At 37.7% G+C, this 19,486-nt stretch overlaps 1 protein-coding gene across 3 annotated transcripts in view; it reads right to left on the bottom strand.

The window, feature by feature from the left end:
• Positions 1-19,486, bottom strand: part of Cntnap5b (contactin associated protein family member 5B) — a 903,684-nt gene that overhangs the window by 424,884 nt on the left and 459,314 nt on the right. For all 3 annotated transcript variants that reach the window (XM_087580549.1, NM_001047873.2, XM_087580550.1), the window contains 2 exon segments: positions 17,242-17,391; positions 13,196-13,367 (listed from right to left, as the gene is read on the bottom strand). In XM_087580549.1, the coding sequence (XP_087436675.1) occupies positions 13,196-13,367; positions 17,242-17,391 (322 nt within the window).

The following is a 19,486-nucleotide window of genomic DNA, read 5'->3' as shown; positions in this document are numbered from 1 at the left end:
AAAAAGTGACTGCATAGATGCTATCACGTGTCTTCCAGATGACTCACACAGAACCGTTCACTGTGGAGCTCAACTTTCATTAGTATTTTATAAGTTTCAAAAGTTCTCATGAACCTGCTAAATTGGTAATGAAAATACTTGCTGTCTATATAACTTGAAAGAGTCATTTGACTCCTGTCAATGTCAGCTCCCTCTTTGTAAAATGAGAAGAATATACTTTTATGTTCCAATATAGCACTTCAGAGGTTTGCACCACATAATTAGTAGAGAATAGGCTGCAGTATGGAATCTTTCCTCTCATTTCATTTTACTGTATTTAAGTGTTCCTACTTAGACTCAAGTACAGATAGAAAAAGATTAAAACAAAAAACTTCAAAGCAGAAAAAAAAAGCTCACCAAACTCTATTCTTTTATCATTATTCATTTGCTTTAATGACATTTTAGGAACTATGAATATCGATTTGACACTTAACTACTTGCTGTGCTACCATGAGGAACTGGGTTTAGATCCTCAGAACTCATGTAAACTCATGGTGGCATGCATCTGTAATCTTATTGCTGAAGAAGAGGTAGTAGGACACCAGAGGCTTTCTAGGCAGATTGTGTAGCCACACATTTAAGATATAAATACGTTTTATAAGAGATCCTGTGGAAAAAGTATAAGGAATGGAAACAACAGTGTAAAAACTTTTCATTGACCTTGTGAATAACTATATATATGAACATACATGTGCATGCATACCTAGGTACATACACATACACAATATACGTATTCTCTCTCTCTCTCTCTCTCTCTCTCTCTCTCTCTCTCCAGATGCTAAACTACTTTTGGCATAAGTTAGAGGGAGCTTTTCAGACCAGAAAATGGTGGAGTCTGACATAGCCAATTAATGAATAAATAAATAAATAAATAAATAAATAAATAAATAAATAACAGGTATGCAGCACCAGGTATTTTTGATAAAGATTAGGAAAAATTATGTATAATTCTTCTCTTGCTTTCTGGGCCAAAAATTAATTTATATTTTCAATAATTTCACATTTAGACAAGAGCTGACATGAACACAAAATCGTTAACACCCTTCAGTGACACATCTTGTGCCATTCCTCCAGGCAAACAGAACCAACCTCACAGCTGCCTTCCATGGCTCACATGCCCTATTTTTTTCTTAAAGCACAAGACTGTAATAAGAATATCATATTAGTGTGCTTCCTTCTACTGTATTATTTATAGATTACATTGTTCAGAGACATAGCCATGGCTCGCTTGTCTAATTTTAAGATTGCCTTGCTAAACAAAAATATTCTTACTAGTTAGTGGTTACAGAAGAAGCACTTAACACCCAGTGAGTAATGACAGCTGGCACTGGTAGTATGCTTATTAGGTATGCATGGTTTTCAAGTGGAGCAAAATCTGAAGCTAACCATGTGGTAAATTTTCAAGAAGAGAAAGAAGTGTATGGTTGAATTTGCAATTCATAGATAGCACGTTATTACTTAATTTCATTGAGTGTGTACTGCATGAAAGTGCATCACAAACTCTGGGTCGAGTGGTGAGAATGTGCCACTCTCCTTAAGCTCCACTTACTTTGGTTTTAACATGATGTAGAAGTGTGGGGATTATTATATAGCACTGAAAACACACGTAATGTGTGTTACTTTCCTTAGTACATGTTCTAATCTGTGCCAAGTTTTGCCATCTATCCCCAAGTGTGAAGGGTTTTAGGTGCATACCAAATTTTTCTAAGTTTATTTTTCATCTTGTATAAATACTAATCCAGCACCAAAGTATACTGCCTACTTGTTTAAGGGTCATGTGTGGTTCATCTCTAATAACCAGTAGCTAATGCTGTTAAAGTCAGAAATGTTCATGTTTTAACTTATTGTAAAGCACTTGCTCTCAGTAGAATGTAATATCTGACTTCAAAAACTCTCTCCTAGTACACAGAGTACAAGTAATGTCCATAGCTGAGCACTAAAGGGGATCTAGTTAAACTGGGAAAGAGCTGTGTGAATTATAAGAGGATATTAGGGGAAGGTAGGGTTGGGGTACAGTTTTAGCTCCTTTAGACAATGCTGCAGATGTCTCTGAGAGACTCCCATATTGGTAAGGTCAGGTTCAATGAATCTGTCTCAAAAGCATAATGTAGGAAGTGACTGAGGAAGATAGCAGGTATGAGCCTCTGGCCTTCAAGACACACACACACACACACACACACACACACACACACACACACATATATATATATATATATAAATTTATATGTGTGTATATCCACTCATATATCAGCACATACACACATAGACACCAACACAAATAATTAAAACAAGACAGGTATGTTTGTGTTATAGTTAAAGAATACACATTTCAGAAGGAGGGGTATGGTTAAGGGACGAATTCTGTCTGAGAGAGCTTTCTCTGCTACTTTACTTCCCCTTCTAAAGAATTTGTCCTTAATCATATCACTTAGAAATGTCATACTATAAATTTACTATGCTTGCAGAAAAAAATAGGGCCTCTCTCTCTCTCTCTCTCTCTCTCTCTCTCTTTCTCTCTCTCTCTTTCCCTCCCCTTCTCTTCCCCCATGTGTGTGTGTGCACATGTATGTGTATTTGTCTGTGTCTATATTTGTATATTTCTCTATCTCACATGTGTGTATTCATGGGTGTACACGTGTGTGTACTGGTTGGAGGACAACCTTGGTTGTCACAGGTTGCCATTCACCTTATTTTTTGCCACAGGGTCTCAGTTTTACCAAAAACTTAACAGTTTAGCTCTGCTGCTGTCTCCCTCTCTTCTGAGCAGGGATCTCAAGTATGTCAGCACACAAGCCTTTTGCTGAATAAGATCAACTTCATCTCCTTTCACAGAAATTTCAATATAGGTACCATTTGCTCTTGGAGCCTCTTCATACGTGTCATAGTTTAATAGTGTTGGATGCATAATAGAAGAAAATACACCATGAGCTCTAGATTAAACTCTGAGAATGTGTGACTTTTTCCAAACTCTTGACTTCCTGTGGTTCTGAATGCTGAGGATGTTGGGAAATTATTTAATATCCCTGAAAACAATAGTAATTTGTACTCCTAATATTACTTGCTGAAATCATTGCCAACTGGATTTCATCCTACATTTTCCAATATGAAAGTCTTTATACACACACTACAGAGTTTCTGCTTAGCATGAGCAAGCTTGGTAACTTGAATGGCCTTTACTCTCTGTGTGTTCCCTTTGTCTCTTTCAGACACTTTGAACTCACCAAATTGTCAGCTGAAATATCTAACGTCCATTGACTTTAAACACAAATACATCTTTATTTTTCCTGTTTGGTAAAGGTATGTGCAAAGTATTAGTGAGTAGGAACTAATTACTAGAAAACTTTGACCATTGTATCCAGTAAAGGGTTAGGAAAAGAGGTTGAAAAGGAAGCAGGGAACAATAAAGCAGACAAGGGAGCTCTGTATACCTCAAAATTTGAAAAAACATAGCATACTTATTATATGTCTCACTGCAGTGACATAATACCACCCCAATAAACCTTAAAATTACAAGGGATTATTTGGGCTCACAATTTGAGTGTACAATATACCATAACAGGGAAGGCATGGCCACAGGTACACAAGATAGCAGGTCACATTTAATGTGAAGTTTGGAGGCTGAGTAAATGAAGGCTAGTACTCCAGTCACTGTTTGTCTTTTAATTAAGTTCATGATACTAGTCCATGAGATGATGCTACTCATATCCAGAATGGATCCTCCAAAATAATTAACTCAATTTAGAAATTCACTTGTAAACAAAACAAAGTCTTGTCTTTTTGTTATTTTAGATTTTATCAAGTTGACAATTAATAGGACACGAAAGAAATTTACTTTTAGCTAAAATGATCATTAAAAAGTCCCCAAGAAAGGCACCCAGGTCCCGCAGACTCAGGGGAAATGACAAGGTGGAAAACAGCAGAGAACACTTAGACAGAGCTAGACAGACTCTCAGAAGTTCATTGATAGTGATCGGCAGTGACTTGTAAACAACTCTTTCTCTAATTCAGAGAGTGATATGTGCATCTGCTCTTCTTGAGCCCCATATACAGTGGCCTTCATCTTAGACCATCTTCAAATGCTTCATGTATCTATATCATGGTGCTTGTGCATTTTGGGAACATAGGATTGTTTCCATAATTATTTGATCAATTTCTGTTTCTTAACCAATCATGGCATCCTAAAATATTAATTATTTTGTAGCCTAAGGTGAAACTATTACTATGAATTTAATTCCAGGTCTGTATCAACTAATTAGTGACTTCTAGGCCAACCTGCACAAATAGTGATATGCTGTCTCAAAAGGAAAAGGAGGTAGAGGAAGAGAAATAAAAAAGATATGGAGGATTATGAGGAAAACATGAAAAGGAAGGAATAATGAAAAATAATTATAATCGCTATCATCTCTAACATCTTTAACAGAGATTTCTGAAGACAGTGATCACAATTATGTTTAGCACTCAGCTACGTTCTCTACTATTACAAGGCACTTCACCCACTGAAATTTGCCAAACACTACACATGAATAAGTTCATGTTCAGTTTTAGTGAAATCAGACATCATGCACTCAAGGACATCAGCAAGTTCAATTCAGGACAAAGCACATGCTCTAGTATCAAAGTCATACTTCCCTGTTGGCCCTTAGCTGAAGGAAAAGGAAATGAACCTACCATACATATAGAAAAGATTTGATAAGACCACAAAGCAATATTAGCAGAGTATGAGCAATCTCTCAACAAATAAGATCTAGATGTGTGCAAGGATTCAGTAGAAAATGCTACACTGTGAATGAATGCATCCTGTACATACATGCATAGATGTTAATTCGGGGTTCTGGAATGTTTTTTGTGTGTGAGCACAATAGAAATATGTAGGGTATGTATGTGCAGATGTACGTGTTAGGAAGAATGTGAAGGCCAAATGACAATCTCAAATGACGTGTTTAGGTGCCATCTACCTAATTATGGTTTTAGATTTTTATGATTGAATCATGCCTATTATGCTAGGTTGCCTAGCCAATGATCCCCAGTAGTACACCCGACTTTACCTCCCCTGGATGATATTAAAATGTCAGCTATCATATCCCACACTTGTCCATGGATGTCGGTAATAAAGCTGGGCTTCAGGTCTGGAAAGTGAACACATTCCGTATGCGCTCTTTCTCCATCCCCTGTAATGCTTAGAAGATTGTTCAGTCATGTCTGTAAACCTAGAGTAGCGTAAGAGCCATTTCTGGAATAACTTTGTTAGTCAAAAAAGGAGAGCTCCCTTACTTAACTATTATAGTCAAAATCTATCTTGCTGAATGTGAAAAATTGGGTAGAATGGTGACACTGACTTTGTGTTACTATTAAGTCAGTGATGTTCTAGATATGGTAGACATTACATGAATTTGTGACTGCAGTGCTTGGAAACCCAGATAGTCCAAATTAGTCTCCTTTCTCTCGCATCACTATCTGCTTTTGATTGGCTGTGACAATATTGAGGTGTCTACAGAATTAGTAGGATAGAAACCTTTGCCGGAGCCTTTTAAACTTGTTGACAAGATGCTTTAATGTAAAGGTTAACCTGTAAGGAACATTTGAAACCTGTTTATTTATTCAAACAAATGCATTAACCACTTTTCCAGAAGGTACACTAGGTTTTATCTGTAAGTAAATTATTCAAGGAAATGCCACCTTGGCAGAACATGTCAGTTTTTTTAAAGCTTGGCATGCTTCTCTTCTGTGTTTGGCTCAATCCATTTCTGTCCTTTGCTTTGAACTTGAAGAACTTTCTATCTTTTGCTTTCAATCATCCATCGTCTAAACCCTAAGAGACATAAGGAAATAATGTCACCTGCATTTGGTTTTTAACAGATTCTAATTATAATATGTATGTATTATCACTTTGGAAATTGATAGCTATCTAGAAAAGGGTGAAATGACAGGTTGTATGCAAACTTGGGAGGAAAATTTTAATACTATAGGCTGTATCCACCAACTCCAAATCTTGGGTTTCATCCTGTTGGAAGGTAAGGTAGTATATGCTAATGCAACTTTTCCTATTTCACAAGTGGAGAGATAAGTACTTTTATATAGCATCTGAAGTGCTAAAGTGAAGGTGATTACATGTAAGCAATAATCATACCTGAGCAGATGGACCCAATTTTCTAACCATCTCAAAATATCATGCACTCTTTCCTCCTAATTATGTTTGTGATATTGACAATGAATTCTGTGCTTCCTCTAGGAACAAAACTTCCCCTCTAAAACCCAAAGAGTGTATACACCTGCAGAGAAAAGGAGCAATCCAAATGTGACATTGATTGTGCAGCAGAGCGCCTTTTCAACATGTTAAACAGATGCAAAGCCCTTGCCAGGATATCAGAAACTAAGAAGGCTTATAGAGGTGTTGATACTGGGAAGAGATCTGTACAGAGGAATCTTTTTTCTTCTAATTACTAATTTAATTTTTTTTCCTAGAAATGACTTGAAAAATTAAAGAATTCTTTTCCTCATGTTTCTATCTAGAACCAAACAAACCTTCTTTGGCTTTTGTGTTTTCAAACATCATTTTTCAGTATTTCTCAGAAAAGTTGGTGCAGGTGACTTTTGAGTGCAGCCTTCTTAATGCTCCCTGAACATCCACTCTGCATCTCACTTACTGAATAATGAACTTTAGAACAGCATGTGAGATAATTCACGGGGTTCTTGGTATGCCTTTGTTTTAAGCATTAGTGTTTCCAATCATCAGTAAGTTAGGAAAACTTCTTGCCACAGCCTTATAAGAAAATGTAAAGTTCTACCCTCAGTGTGGTTGGCTATATTTTATCTGAATCAAACCACCTCAGTATCTATCATAGTTATTTTTATCATTGCTCTGAGATAATATGTGACAGGAAAGGAGAAAGTACTTTTCTGGTTTATAGTTCTAGGGGATATTGTCAACAGTGGCAGAGAAAGCATGGTGAACAGAGCAGGCTCTATCTGGTCATGTATTCTCCACAGTGGGAAACCAGAGTGTACAAGAAGTAGGCTCTGTTACCAAACATTAAGGCCCATTCCCAGTGATCTACCTCCTCCAATGAGGCTCCACCACCTAGTGCTTCCTGCATTCTTTGAAACAGCAACTCTATCTGGAATCCAAGTGTTCAAGCACATGTGCCTATGGAGGATATCTTACATCATAGGTATAACAATGTCTTTCCTTGTGCGCAAGAGGACGGAGACACTTTAAAAACAGATTTATCCACTTTTTGTTTAAAAACAAGTAACAAGAGAGATCAGGCTGATTAGAGAGCACAGGTGCTCTCCTTCAAGGATACTTACAGCAGTGAAATCCAGGATCATGTTCCTTTAAGCACATGTCTACTCATATGTAAGGAGACATAAGATGAAGGTATAGGGGCTCCCACTTAAAGAACAGAAGGATCATTCAAGCCATCCCCTCCCTGGGGAGTTCCATATGGACTACCCAAACTGAAGTAGCTCAGACTCTACCTTCATAGAGCAGTCATTTCAGGCTGATTACTAAGTTCCTTCCTCCTATCACCATACCCAAGGACTAGATAAGACCAAGACCTTTACTGAAAATCTTAGATCTTAGTATGTTCTTTATTGCAGTATGTTCCTTAAAAGGCTGAGCCTATAAGCAGCAAGTCTCTGTGTTGCTGGCTTTTTTCAGACTCCATTCTGTCATATGATGTTTTTCTGTAGAGTAACTTATGAGAGGATGTTTGAGGATGTTTTGCTGAGAAAAGACATGAGATGTATTTTATGGAAGCAGCTTGAAAAAGGTCACGTGATGCTTTGCTAGACATGATGCTTGAGAGAACATATGATATTTGGAAAGGGTAGAAATATAACACAACAGACAGTAGATGGTACTGCTCCACCTTGCTGTTCTTTGTTGGTCATCAATGGAATTTGCGCTTACTGATCTTTGCTGAAGACATTGTGTGGTATTGGTTAGGCTTGGCACTTTTTGCTGGTCCTCATTGTTGTAACTTCACAAAGAGAAACACACAAAAGAGCTGCTAGTGGTGTTCAGGCCATTTATGGCTGCTTCCCAGACTCAGGCTGATTGTCAGAGCCTCGTGCCAATGAGCAGAGCCCTGCTGTTTCTTCCAGATAAAACTGCTGTTGCTGATTCATGAACGGTCTTTGCCAGTGGATCAAGGTACCACTACTGATTTGTGTGAGCTGAACTGATGATATTCTGAAAACACACAGTGGTTTTGCTCCAAGGAACTATTTCTGAACAGGTCCACTTCTACTTTTGCCCTATTAACCTTTCCTTTCTATTACCTCTGGTCAGTGGTGGGATAGAAGGGATGTTAAAGCATTTATGTATAGTTATTAGAGAATGTTCAGGAAAATATAAGCCTACAATTCTAGTCTTGTTGGATGTACACATAGTTGAAGATATATGTGCCCATGTGTATTGTGCTTGTGGAGACAGATATCAATAATAAAGATGCACACTTTCAAAGACTCAAGAATTGCAAATACTGTGGTTGAATCTGTCTCCTCTGATCACTAAAAGTGTGATTTTAACCAAAGAGTTAGTGAACTTCTATGGTCATTGATGGTAACAGCAGACATTTCAAATGTTTAAAATCAGCAGGAGACCATTCGAAAATTATAGGCCTGTCCTTTTCCAACTTCCAGGTTGACACCTAGATATTTTATTTATAACTATCTCCTTTCACTTTTACTTCCTTCTTATTTATATGTATGTATCTGTGTAGGACTACACTCATGGGAGTGCAGGTACCTATGGAGGCCAGAAGAGGAATCAGATCCACTGGATCTAGAGTTATAAGTAGTTATGAGCAGAACAGCCAAGACTCTTAACTGATGAACTGTGTCACAATGCTAGAAATTTAATTTCTATGAAGTTGCACTATGCACTGTGATATTGTTCATTGGCAACACTAGAAGAACCACTATAGCTTCACAGGACTCCAGAAATAGTGAAACGATGTAATATTTAAAAAAAAAATATTTATTCAGTAACTACTAGATAAAATACAGGCTTGTCTTTCTATCCATGAAATGGCAAAAATATGATAAATTTAAAAAGAAAAGTATAGCAGAGATAATTCTGTTCTGATTTTGGTACATTTCTCTCCTGAAGGGAGAACACCATATTGTTGCTTTTTTCACTTAGACAGAAGTGCTCAGATTATGTGGGCATTGATCTTATCATGGCATCCTGGCATCTGATATAAATGTTTTCAATTTTAGAAAAGAACTCAAGCATATGTTTTACCCCACCATGCAACTTTCTTATATTATCCACTGTTTTAACACACTCCCACACATGGGGTGGGCTGTATCAAGAATATTTTTGTAGAGGTTATCCAGCATGTTTTGCTGTCCTCTGCGTTTGCTGCTCCCCACGCTCAAGCTGAGAAACTAAACATCTTGACCAGAGAATGAAATACATATGCTTTTCTTAGAAGAGGATGTGTTAGGAGAAAAAGAACCAGATATGGAGAAAGGAAATTTATTTTATGACATATTTGGCTGCAGAAAACTGAATGTACTGTTTTTTCAATATGATCTATCCAGTGGAAGAAACAAATGGCTTGCATTTTCAAAAGGATTAGAGGAAATATCCTTAGAATACAATAGTAGAGTCCAGGGGCAATAGCCACTGATTTCATACTTGATATTGCAGCCTCTATATGATATCCATTTCAGTACATTGAGGACTGGGATTGGAAGACATCTAAAGATCTCCATTAATGATATTGTTATGTGAGGGTAGTACACAGGGAATGAAATTTATGATATCCACAATTTCCCTGGCATTCTAGAAAGCTGCATATATATCAGTGTCTATCAGTCTTAATAAAGGTTTAACAATATTACTGTGTGTGTGTGTATGTGTGTGTGTGTGTGTGTGTGTGTGTGTGTGTGTGTGCTACCTGCATATATGCACATGTAAATATGCTTGTGTATGAGTTTGGGGCAGGAGGAGGTTATCAGCTGTCCGCTTTTACCATTATCCAACTTAGTCTTTTGAGGAATGTTCATTTTCTTGACCCTGGGGATAAGTATAGATATTGTTGTTCTTCTTGCTACTGTTGTTCTAACTAGGATAGCAGCCAGGCAGGTACTATCTCTGGCTCCCACCGCACTAGGGTTACATACAGGTTGTCGTGTGTTACAATCCATAGCTTGTTACATCTGTGTTGGGATCTGAACTCAGATCATCATACATGTGAAACAAACACTCTTAGCCAATGAGATATCTCTCCAGTTATAAATGATGTTTCACAGGCAGACTTTCAACAACCTAAAATAAGCAGAGCCTACTAGTTTGTAGACATCATTTCAAAGGGCCTGTAAGAGCTCACTAAGGAGCCACTTAAGATTTTAGAAGCTTTGAGCATTTTCATAGAAAACTGCCTCACCCTTCCTTTATGTGACATCCCTCCCAAATGACCAGCACTAAGCAAACTAAATATGGAAGAGGCAGAGTTGAAAACATGACAAAAAGACCGGGATGTGGAAGTGGGCTGCACTTCACCATGAAGGATAAAAATTCCATAGAAGGCAAGGATAGAGGTCTTAGTATTTGCTGTCCAAGAGGAGACACTCAGGCCTACATGGTCTTGTTAGTCAGGAACATGAGTAGGGAAAAACATAGCCAGAGCCCATCCCTACTGGTCCTAGCAGGCAAATATATACTGGCTAACTAACACATTCACAGTTATTGCCACTCAAAATCTGGCAACAATGCAGGAGTTTCTCATAAACTGGTGCTTTCTGTCTGAGATGGTTAGGGTGTCCCAGAGAGCCCCTGTATCTGCGTCCCCAAGCACTGAGGATTCAATCTCCCTGACATCTGATCAATTGCTTTGTTGTTTTATGCATTCATTCCACATATTTTTCCTTCCTTACTTCTATTGTTGCTACTAGTTCATATGCATATGCACTTTCATCGTTACATGTATCTCTTTTTACCAAAATTAAAAGAAAACACAAATCTCAGGAAAAACCTGCCTTGGTAAACCCCTCACCATGCCTCCTAGATTAAAACAAATGTAAATTAGATTACTTGAGATACCAAACAAAGCATTGGACACATGTTTCTTTTTGTTATAGACAGTAACTATTATTCAACAGAAACGTACCACTTATACTCTGAAGGAAACACATTTCTCATTGTGCAATTAAACAGAACAAAATTGCATGTAATGTAGTTATTAAAGACTATAGTTACATAAAAGTAATGCTGTACGGGTGATGTCAATGACTTTCACATAATCAAAAATAATGAGACCTTCCCTGGTTGTATATTAAGCTATCAAAAATATCCCAATTGACAATTCCTGTATTGATTTGTAATACATAAAATGCTATTCCAGATGATGACATTGGAAGTTTTTCCCTTGGGAGAGATAGAGATTATGATAGGTTCCAATTCCGTAATAGTTTTGTTTTGGAGACTGACAATGAGTACATTTTAGTTTTATTATTACTCACTTTCCTAACTTCTCAAATAGAAAAAGAAAGGCACATGGATCAAGAAGTCACTATGATGTGTTGGGAATCCCATGTGCAATGATATTACCAGAAAGTGTGTTAATGTTCCATATAATTATACTGGTCATCTCAAGCATTAGCTGGGACCATGCTCCACATAGACAACTTCCCATGTTCCCCAATAAAGGCACCTGATATTTTTCATCAATTCTTCCCTGGACTAGGACATTTGTCTCCTTATCTCTCCTAACTGTGTCAACATATTTTATAACTCATGTTTCTAGCCAACTCTATTGGTGTTCCTTTCCAGTCTCAAACCAAGATTGAAAGCAAAATCTGCTAGCACAAAGGCCCTCTTTGTGATGATCCCAGGAACATCCTCAGCTGTGTGGAAGCCATGTGCTTCTCCTGAATGACCCATCAGCTGGACTATATCAAATCAGGTGAACTATACCAAGTCAAGTGAACCTAAAACATGGTGGATTGCAAAAAAGTCATTGGCTGCTACCTTCTTAACAAATACGTATTTCCCAAAATACTATTATATGCTGTTAGTTATAAAATGCATTCCCATACTATAGATTTTAAAGGCAATGTCAAAGCACTTTAATTTAGTAGCACTTACAAGCCATGTTCTGTTTCCTTGCCCTTTTTTGTTGCTACTTCCTATCAATTTCCTACTCTCACTTTGGCCAAGCATGATTTTGCCTCATCTTTTTCGATATAATAACATGACCTACCCAAACTTCCTCCATTATATTGCTCGTTCTCTCAGTGGTATGAACTTACTAGTATCATGTGGCCTTATTGGTAACACATGTTTCACAAATCATGGTATATTTCAGTTTTCAACAATAACTAGTTAATGTAGTCAAGGACCTCTAAAAACAACACACATGTGTGCACTTAACAAATCCTATATAATCTTAGGCTCATATTATCTTAAGAAGATAAGCAGATTTAGCAGAATAAAACAGATAGATGCTATAGAAGGGACAGGGCAAAATACTGCTGAAATCCAGCATTGGTTCTCTTTGGTTTTCTGACTTAAAATACAGAACCTTCTACCATAAGAGGAGCCAAATCTCAAGCAGGATGGAACTAGAAACTGGGTGTCCTGCTAGATCTCTGAGCTGTAAAGTAATAGTACTCATTTGTACGATTTGTCCTAGCCTGCTGTCTTATGTCTTTTGAACCAAAGAAAGTGGATGCATTGGTGGCAGCTAGAAACAGTCATCATCAATTGAGGACATTCAAATTGAGTGCAGCCACACCCTTATCTGTAGCTTACCTGAAGCTTTTGACATTATACAGTAGACACCCACAGCAGGCAAAGATTGGAATGGTATTAGGGAGAGAGTTCCTCCCTGCTTTATGTATTACTCTTAACTTCAATATAATCAAGTATTTATGAATAAAATTTTAATTCTTTCGCAAATTTGTATTTTGATTTAATTTTTATATCCCATTCTCTGAAAGGCAACAAAAGAGAGACTCAATTGATTTCAACTATTTTTTTCTGGGACTGAGATATTCTCAGCAATATTTTTCATTAGGTGACTAAATAATATCTAATGTGACTAATGTCTGTGGACTAGAATTTTGCTTAAAGAAACTCATATTTAGAACAATTAGAATGGGAAGGGGTGGGGAACATAAGAGAAAAGAAAATAATTACCTGTCTTTGATGCTACACAGATCAATGTGCAAATCACTAAAATTCCCCAGGGAACCTTGCTGAACTGAAATGAGGTCCTTGGGCTGGTTATCAATAAAGATGAGCCTCATGCAGCCTTGGAAAGCCTTAATGGGGTTTAAGCATTGGGAATCGGTGAGATTGTCAGGGCACCCTGTGGGACAGAGAAAAACATGAAGAACACTGAAATGATTTGTAATTGCTGTGGCAGGCTATTGATGGAAGACCTTGAAGTTGAATTATTTGGACACTTTTGTGTTCATAGAAGAGCATGCCTTTGTTGTAAATCCCAGCACACGAAGAAGTTCAAAAATAATGCAAAATGGGGATACTTAGTCATTATAAAGGAAAAAAAATGCTGAAGGAATTATCATTGGTATAACATTTTTCCTTAATATCTCTCTCTCTCTCTCTCTCTCTCTCTCTCTCTCTCTCTCTCTCTCTCTGTGTGTGTGTGTGTGTGTGTGTGTGTGTGTGTGTGTGTGTGTGTTTTGCACAAGTGAAGACACAGTGTTTCATGTGGGTACATGTAGAAGCCAGAGGTTGATCTGTGAATTTCTTTCTCTGACACTTCGATTTGATTCTTTGAGCTAAGGTTTCTTTGTGAACCAGGGGTTCACCAATTCACCTAGACTGGCTGATTGTGAACTCTACGGCTCTGCCTAAACTCATTAATTGTCATTTTAATTTGTGTAAAACTGTTTCTTCACCCACTTGAGAGTTTCGTGACTTGCATAGACTGGGATATCTGCAAAATTCAGGAGCCTGCTTATATTAGCCTTGCCAGAATTGAAACTCAAGATATTTCATGTCACGCCCAATACTTCGTATGGGTACTATAACTCCAAACTCAGTTTCTTATGCTTGCATGGCAAGCATTTTACCCATTGAGCCAGCTACACACGCATGCACATGCGCTCACGTGCGCGCGCACACACACACACACACACACACACTTCATTCTTGATGAAAAACTCTTTGTCTTTCTTTTTGATGTCATTCTTCTATAATCTTCACATAGTCTAAGTGTCTAGAAATGTCATTGTGTCTTAAGACACACATCTAAGTTCACAATGTAATTCTGAATTATACTATCTAAGGAAATTATGTTTGGTAGGGATAGCAGCCCAGTTATTGTCTGGTTAATTGCAGAACATTAAGGGGATAAGCTCCTGACAAAGGTACACTCAGGAAACAAACAAGGTTATTGATATGAAGTGCAAAGCAAATCCAGCCATTAAGAGAACTGTGGGTTTAAATGCATGCACTTATAGGCACATACAAAAGGTTAACACCACATGTCTTAAAAAGTGTTATTTTAAAAACATAAATGCATTGCACAAGTTTAGCATCACCTGTATCCAGGCCAACCTATTCCTGATTAAGCCAGGTGTGGAACAAGCAGTTAGATGAGTATTTGTCTTACAAACTCTATCTCAGTGGCAATAATAGGTTTGGAGCATATAGTAATGTGAACTTGAAAATATGGCAATGTGTCATAAATAAAGGGGAATTGTTTCAGCCATCTCTAATAAACAGTCATTTTGTTTCTGAAGCTCAACAGCTGGTAAACACAGGCACACTATGAAATAGAAATACTGCAACTTCTAATTGAAACTGTAGAGAGAATTTATGGGAGTTGACTATTGTTGCTCAAGCTCATTTTATTACGCTCCTTAAGTTTACAATCTGTATGTGAAGGGTTTGTTTAAACACTATTCAGAGACATTACAAGAATAGAGCAAAGAAGATAAATCTTCATGGTCTAAGTCTAGCACTCTAAAACCTTCCCAAAATTTAAGACTATTTTAGCTGGGGGGGGGGGGAGGAGAGACATTATGCCTCTAGGATATTTTATAAGATTACTGAATCATGAATATTCAAAGCCAATTTGACTAGAAATAAATTCTTGACCAGCATGCTTTCTCCATGCTTGCTTAAAAACAAGCCTCCTCCCCCCAAAAAACACATATATGGTAGAATGTAGAACAGTTTAGAGTTGAGACCATTGCACTGTATTTGTTCTCATTCATTTTTTTCACTGTTGGGCTGCAGTTAACATAGATTTGAATCTGCTCCATGTGCTCACTGTCTCTACAGCATCTCACAGATTATTACAATTTCAGAAATCTTGGAGTAACAATGTACATGAGTGTGGGCATAGAAGTGCCACAGCTAATGCAATGAGATCAGAATTACAAAATTAAACTACAACTGTAGAAGTTGGTGCTCTCTACCTTGTCTGTGGGTGTGTTTTCTCTTTGCCAGTGAATACTTCAGGTATGCTGAAAGGAGTGACATGAAGATTACATCCACATGCTACAGAGTCTAATTTTCCAAGGGCTCTAGGGGTCCAAACTTTATACTTACATAATGAGGGCATTATGATTGAGCCACCTCTCCAACATACGGATAATTTTCTTTCAACAAACAGTAATCTCATTATTTATCATATAGACACATTATCACCTAAAATATATGCCACATCTCGTTTATAGTGGCCATTGTGTTTGAAGGAGTACGGTCCTTCTTCATGCTAAAATCCAGCCTCATTGACCTTGATCCACATTTTCAAAGAGATGCTAAATATTTAATCTGTACCTGTGCAAAGATCTTGGTGTTTCAAGACTTGTCATATATTGTCTTGGGAAGAAATGGGTAATTTATAGGTCTTGGAGCTTCAGGACTACAGGGATTGGGGAAGAGTTCAATGCAGAGTGTATGATTAGTATGTGGCACACTATTATTAACTACACTGTATGTTTCATTGATGTTTTGTTATATTTCTTATTACGTGAGAGCTAGACAGTGTGTGTGAATGTATGTGCCACCATGAATGTATGACACTCAGGAGACAGAATTGTGGAACCCATTCTCTTCTCTCACTACAAGTTCTAAGGAGATAACTCAAGTCTTCAGGTTAGAGCATCAAGTGTCTTTGCCCATGGAGTCATCTTGGTATCTCCTCAGTGAATGCTATTTTACAGTGCTTTTCCTTGCTTACCTCATGAGAAGCAACTGTTAGCCTAGCAAAAGGCTAACTCACACTCACTTCTGAACCAGGTTGTGCCACATTCTACATTGTATAAGGGAAAAACAGTGGGAGAGTCGAGAGTTCTTGTGGTTGGGTGCACAGAGATAAGTGACTTTTATGTGCTGAGTAAGCCTTCCACTAAGAGTCAACAAATCTACATTCGCCTCTTGTTTATATCTCACAGTAATTCTGAAAATGAGCTACTTCTCCATGTTCAAGAAAAGAAGTTCAGAGACTGTGTCTAAAGAAATAAGGCCAGAAACTAAGTCCCCATTAGATGTGGCTCTGTAAGACAGATTATTGTCTACAGAAGTAGATATCATCTCTTTTAATAAAAGATATCTTTAAAATACTCAACATGGATGCATTTATAAAAATGCACCATATGTTTTGTCATCCCTAGTTTGTTCTTCTCTGCATTACTACAAGTGTTGCATGGCTTCAGAAAATAATATAAAAAATAACTACTCCGAAATGGCAATGGTTTCTCCCCTGTCCCTTTGAGCTGCTAGTTCCTCTCCACTTTGCTCTGTCACCCTCCATAGGTGAGAATGATCTTCAAGACATGATAAAGGGGAGATGGGGTTCACAAGGTAAAGTGGCAGTAGAGTGACCTAGATGGCTGAGTATGGTGGTGCCACCCACTTAAATTTTCTCTCCTGCAGGTACTTTCTTCCTTTCAGCTCCTTTTCTCTATGTTTTCATCTGAGGTTTCCTTTTTAGTGGGAGACCAAGGAGCTTTGCATAGCTACAGGAATCAATTTTGTTGAGTTACATAACTCAGGTTTAATAGCCCTAGTTCCTTCTGCCTTCAGAACTGTCTTAGATAGCTTGTGTTTCCACAGTTGTCTGAGGTTTTCATGTCTTACTGTATAGTGCTTGAATGCACCTGCATGCATACATGCATGGCTATGGGGGGTGTCTAATTGATAGAACACATGGTGGAATAATTTCCTTGCTCTTTATATGAAGTCTCAATAACTAGTAAACTTACCTCCAAAGTAGTAACTATTTCCAGAATAGATCTGTAGCCAGGAGATGTCTGGAGGCAGGGATGCAGCATCATTATCCAGTGTGAGAGTAACACGATTTCTTCTGGCATTGATGCTGACAAAATGCCAGAGGCCATCATTCAAGCCACTGCCTGCAAGAGAAAGAGAAAGGGCTGTTTCATTAGGATGATTTCTCTCTTCTGCGTTATAGCTTAGTCTCTTTCCCTAAAACATTTCTGATAGTTTTTTCTTAGAAACAAATGGAACAAACCAAATATGTGGGACATCTGTGCCAAACAAAGGAATGCTATATATTACTTAGTATGGTGATGGATAGTTGAGGAAGAAAAAGCTGAAAAACAGTAACTGTTAAACCCCCTCAAATGATTCCAGTAATTATAATCTCAGACAGAGGAGTCATACGTCACTCTGACTTATCTAAAATTTGTATCCTGCTGTTATTGGAAGTTTGTTCAAGTTTTCATTTAAAACAATTGCCCCAATTATCAAATCTAGAATGTCATATACTCTTTTTAAGCTTTCTACTGCTGAGCTTCACTGGCTCTGGGAAATTATTTATTTAATTACACAGGATTATTTTGTTAAATTTTTTTCCTGTTTCTGTGACGAAATACAAATTTAACTCAATTAATAATGAGTTTATTTCATTTCGCAGTTCAAAGATTCAGTAGTGGCAGTGGCAGGAAAGTTGAAGCAACAGAAGCTTGAAGCACCTGCTTATGTCATATCCACAATTAGGAGATAGAGAAGGATGAATAGATAGTGCTTTCGATTTCTCTACAGTATTCCATCAAGGATCAGATCACCAGCCCAGAGAATGGTCCTGCTTAAAATTGTGAGGATGGTTCTTTCTATATGCACTACCATACTCAGGGAAATCTCTCACAGATATTCTCAGTCTAACGTTAATTTCTGCAACCCCTTGTGGTGTTCCTGGCAGTTTCCTCACCTGCAAAATGGGAACACTGATTCTACTTAAACATGACCCCAGGGACTAAAACTACTACTGTAATTGTATGTGCTGATAGTCCTCCTTAAGTGTCCAGTCACTGATGTGAACTAACACAGATGAATAGAACCATAAGTTCCAAAGAGCCTGGGGTAAGGAAAGTGCACATATCAATATTGCATATCTTGGTATTTTGAAATAATTCACAGACAAAAGGCAGAAAAAACTGTTCAAGGGGCTAAAATACCATCCATTCATTTTAAGTGAATGAGGAAGAGAAATAACAACCCATCGAGTGGACACCTGATTCTGGGCATGGAATGTCTGCTTCACTTCTAAATTCATAGGAGCTATGATTACCCACACAAGACATCCATAAAATTTGTCCTACCCATGCCCTGTCACTCTGTGTGAAGAACATAAGACACCTCAAGTCACCATGACTTCTATGCAGTTAATGGTTGCTGGAAAAGAGGGCATTTCCTTGAATAGTGAAGGCACGAGTAAGGTACTTCAGAACCTGTAAATCCTGATTCACACTCCCGGAAACAACACTAATGGGACCACTTGTGTTATTAAAAGCCTAGTTGATGAAAGTGAAAAGGGAATTTGTTTGGGAGGAGGTATCAATAGGAGTGGGGGGGAGCAGAAGAGTGAAAAAGAAAGAGAGGAGAAAGCAAAAAAAGAGTAATTAAAATGGATACAATCAAAATACATTAGCCAATTGAGCAAAAATTTGAGAAGACAGTTATTTGTCCAGATAATAAAGAAATGGTTCATAGAAAATAGAAGACAATGGGTAGAGAGATGGATCAAAAATGACAATCAAAGCAGGTGGAAAGAGAAACCAGTCACCAAGTCCTTATGTGCCAGGCTAGAAAGAACATCCAGCAAGAGCCTTTGAAACAGGGTTCTGGAGAGTATTTTACTCAAATCAATTTCCTCAAAATCTAGTGGAGGGAATGTGAACATTAGCACTAAAACAAACAAACAAACAAACAAACAAACAAACAAACAGCAACAACCAAGACAAAAAAATAAAACCCATGATTTTGATGGCTCTGACATAGTTACAGGGGCAGAATACCTTGCTTGACAATCCCACAAACCCTCCTAAAAACTAGAGGCTGTGTCACAAGCATTTATAATCCCAGAATGGCTATAATCATAGGGAGGTATAGACAGAAGAATCTGTAAAAGTATTTAGGCCAGCTAACTCTGCAAGTCTCAAGCAATCTCTCATGACAATGCATAAAATTAAAGACCAATAACCAAAG

This window comes from Rattus norvegicus, chromosome 13 (assembly GCF_021556685.1).
Source record: "Rattus norvegicus strain SHRSP/BbbUtx chromosome 13, alternate assembly SHRSP_T2T, whole genome shotgun sequence".
Classification (NCBI taxonomy): Eukaryota; Metazoa; Chordata; class Mammalia; order Rodentia; family Muridae; genus Rattus; species Rattus norvegicus.
This window is presented reverse-complemented; position numbering and strand designations above follow the sequence as displayed.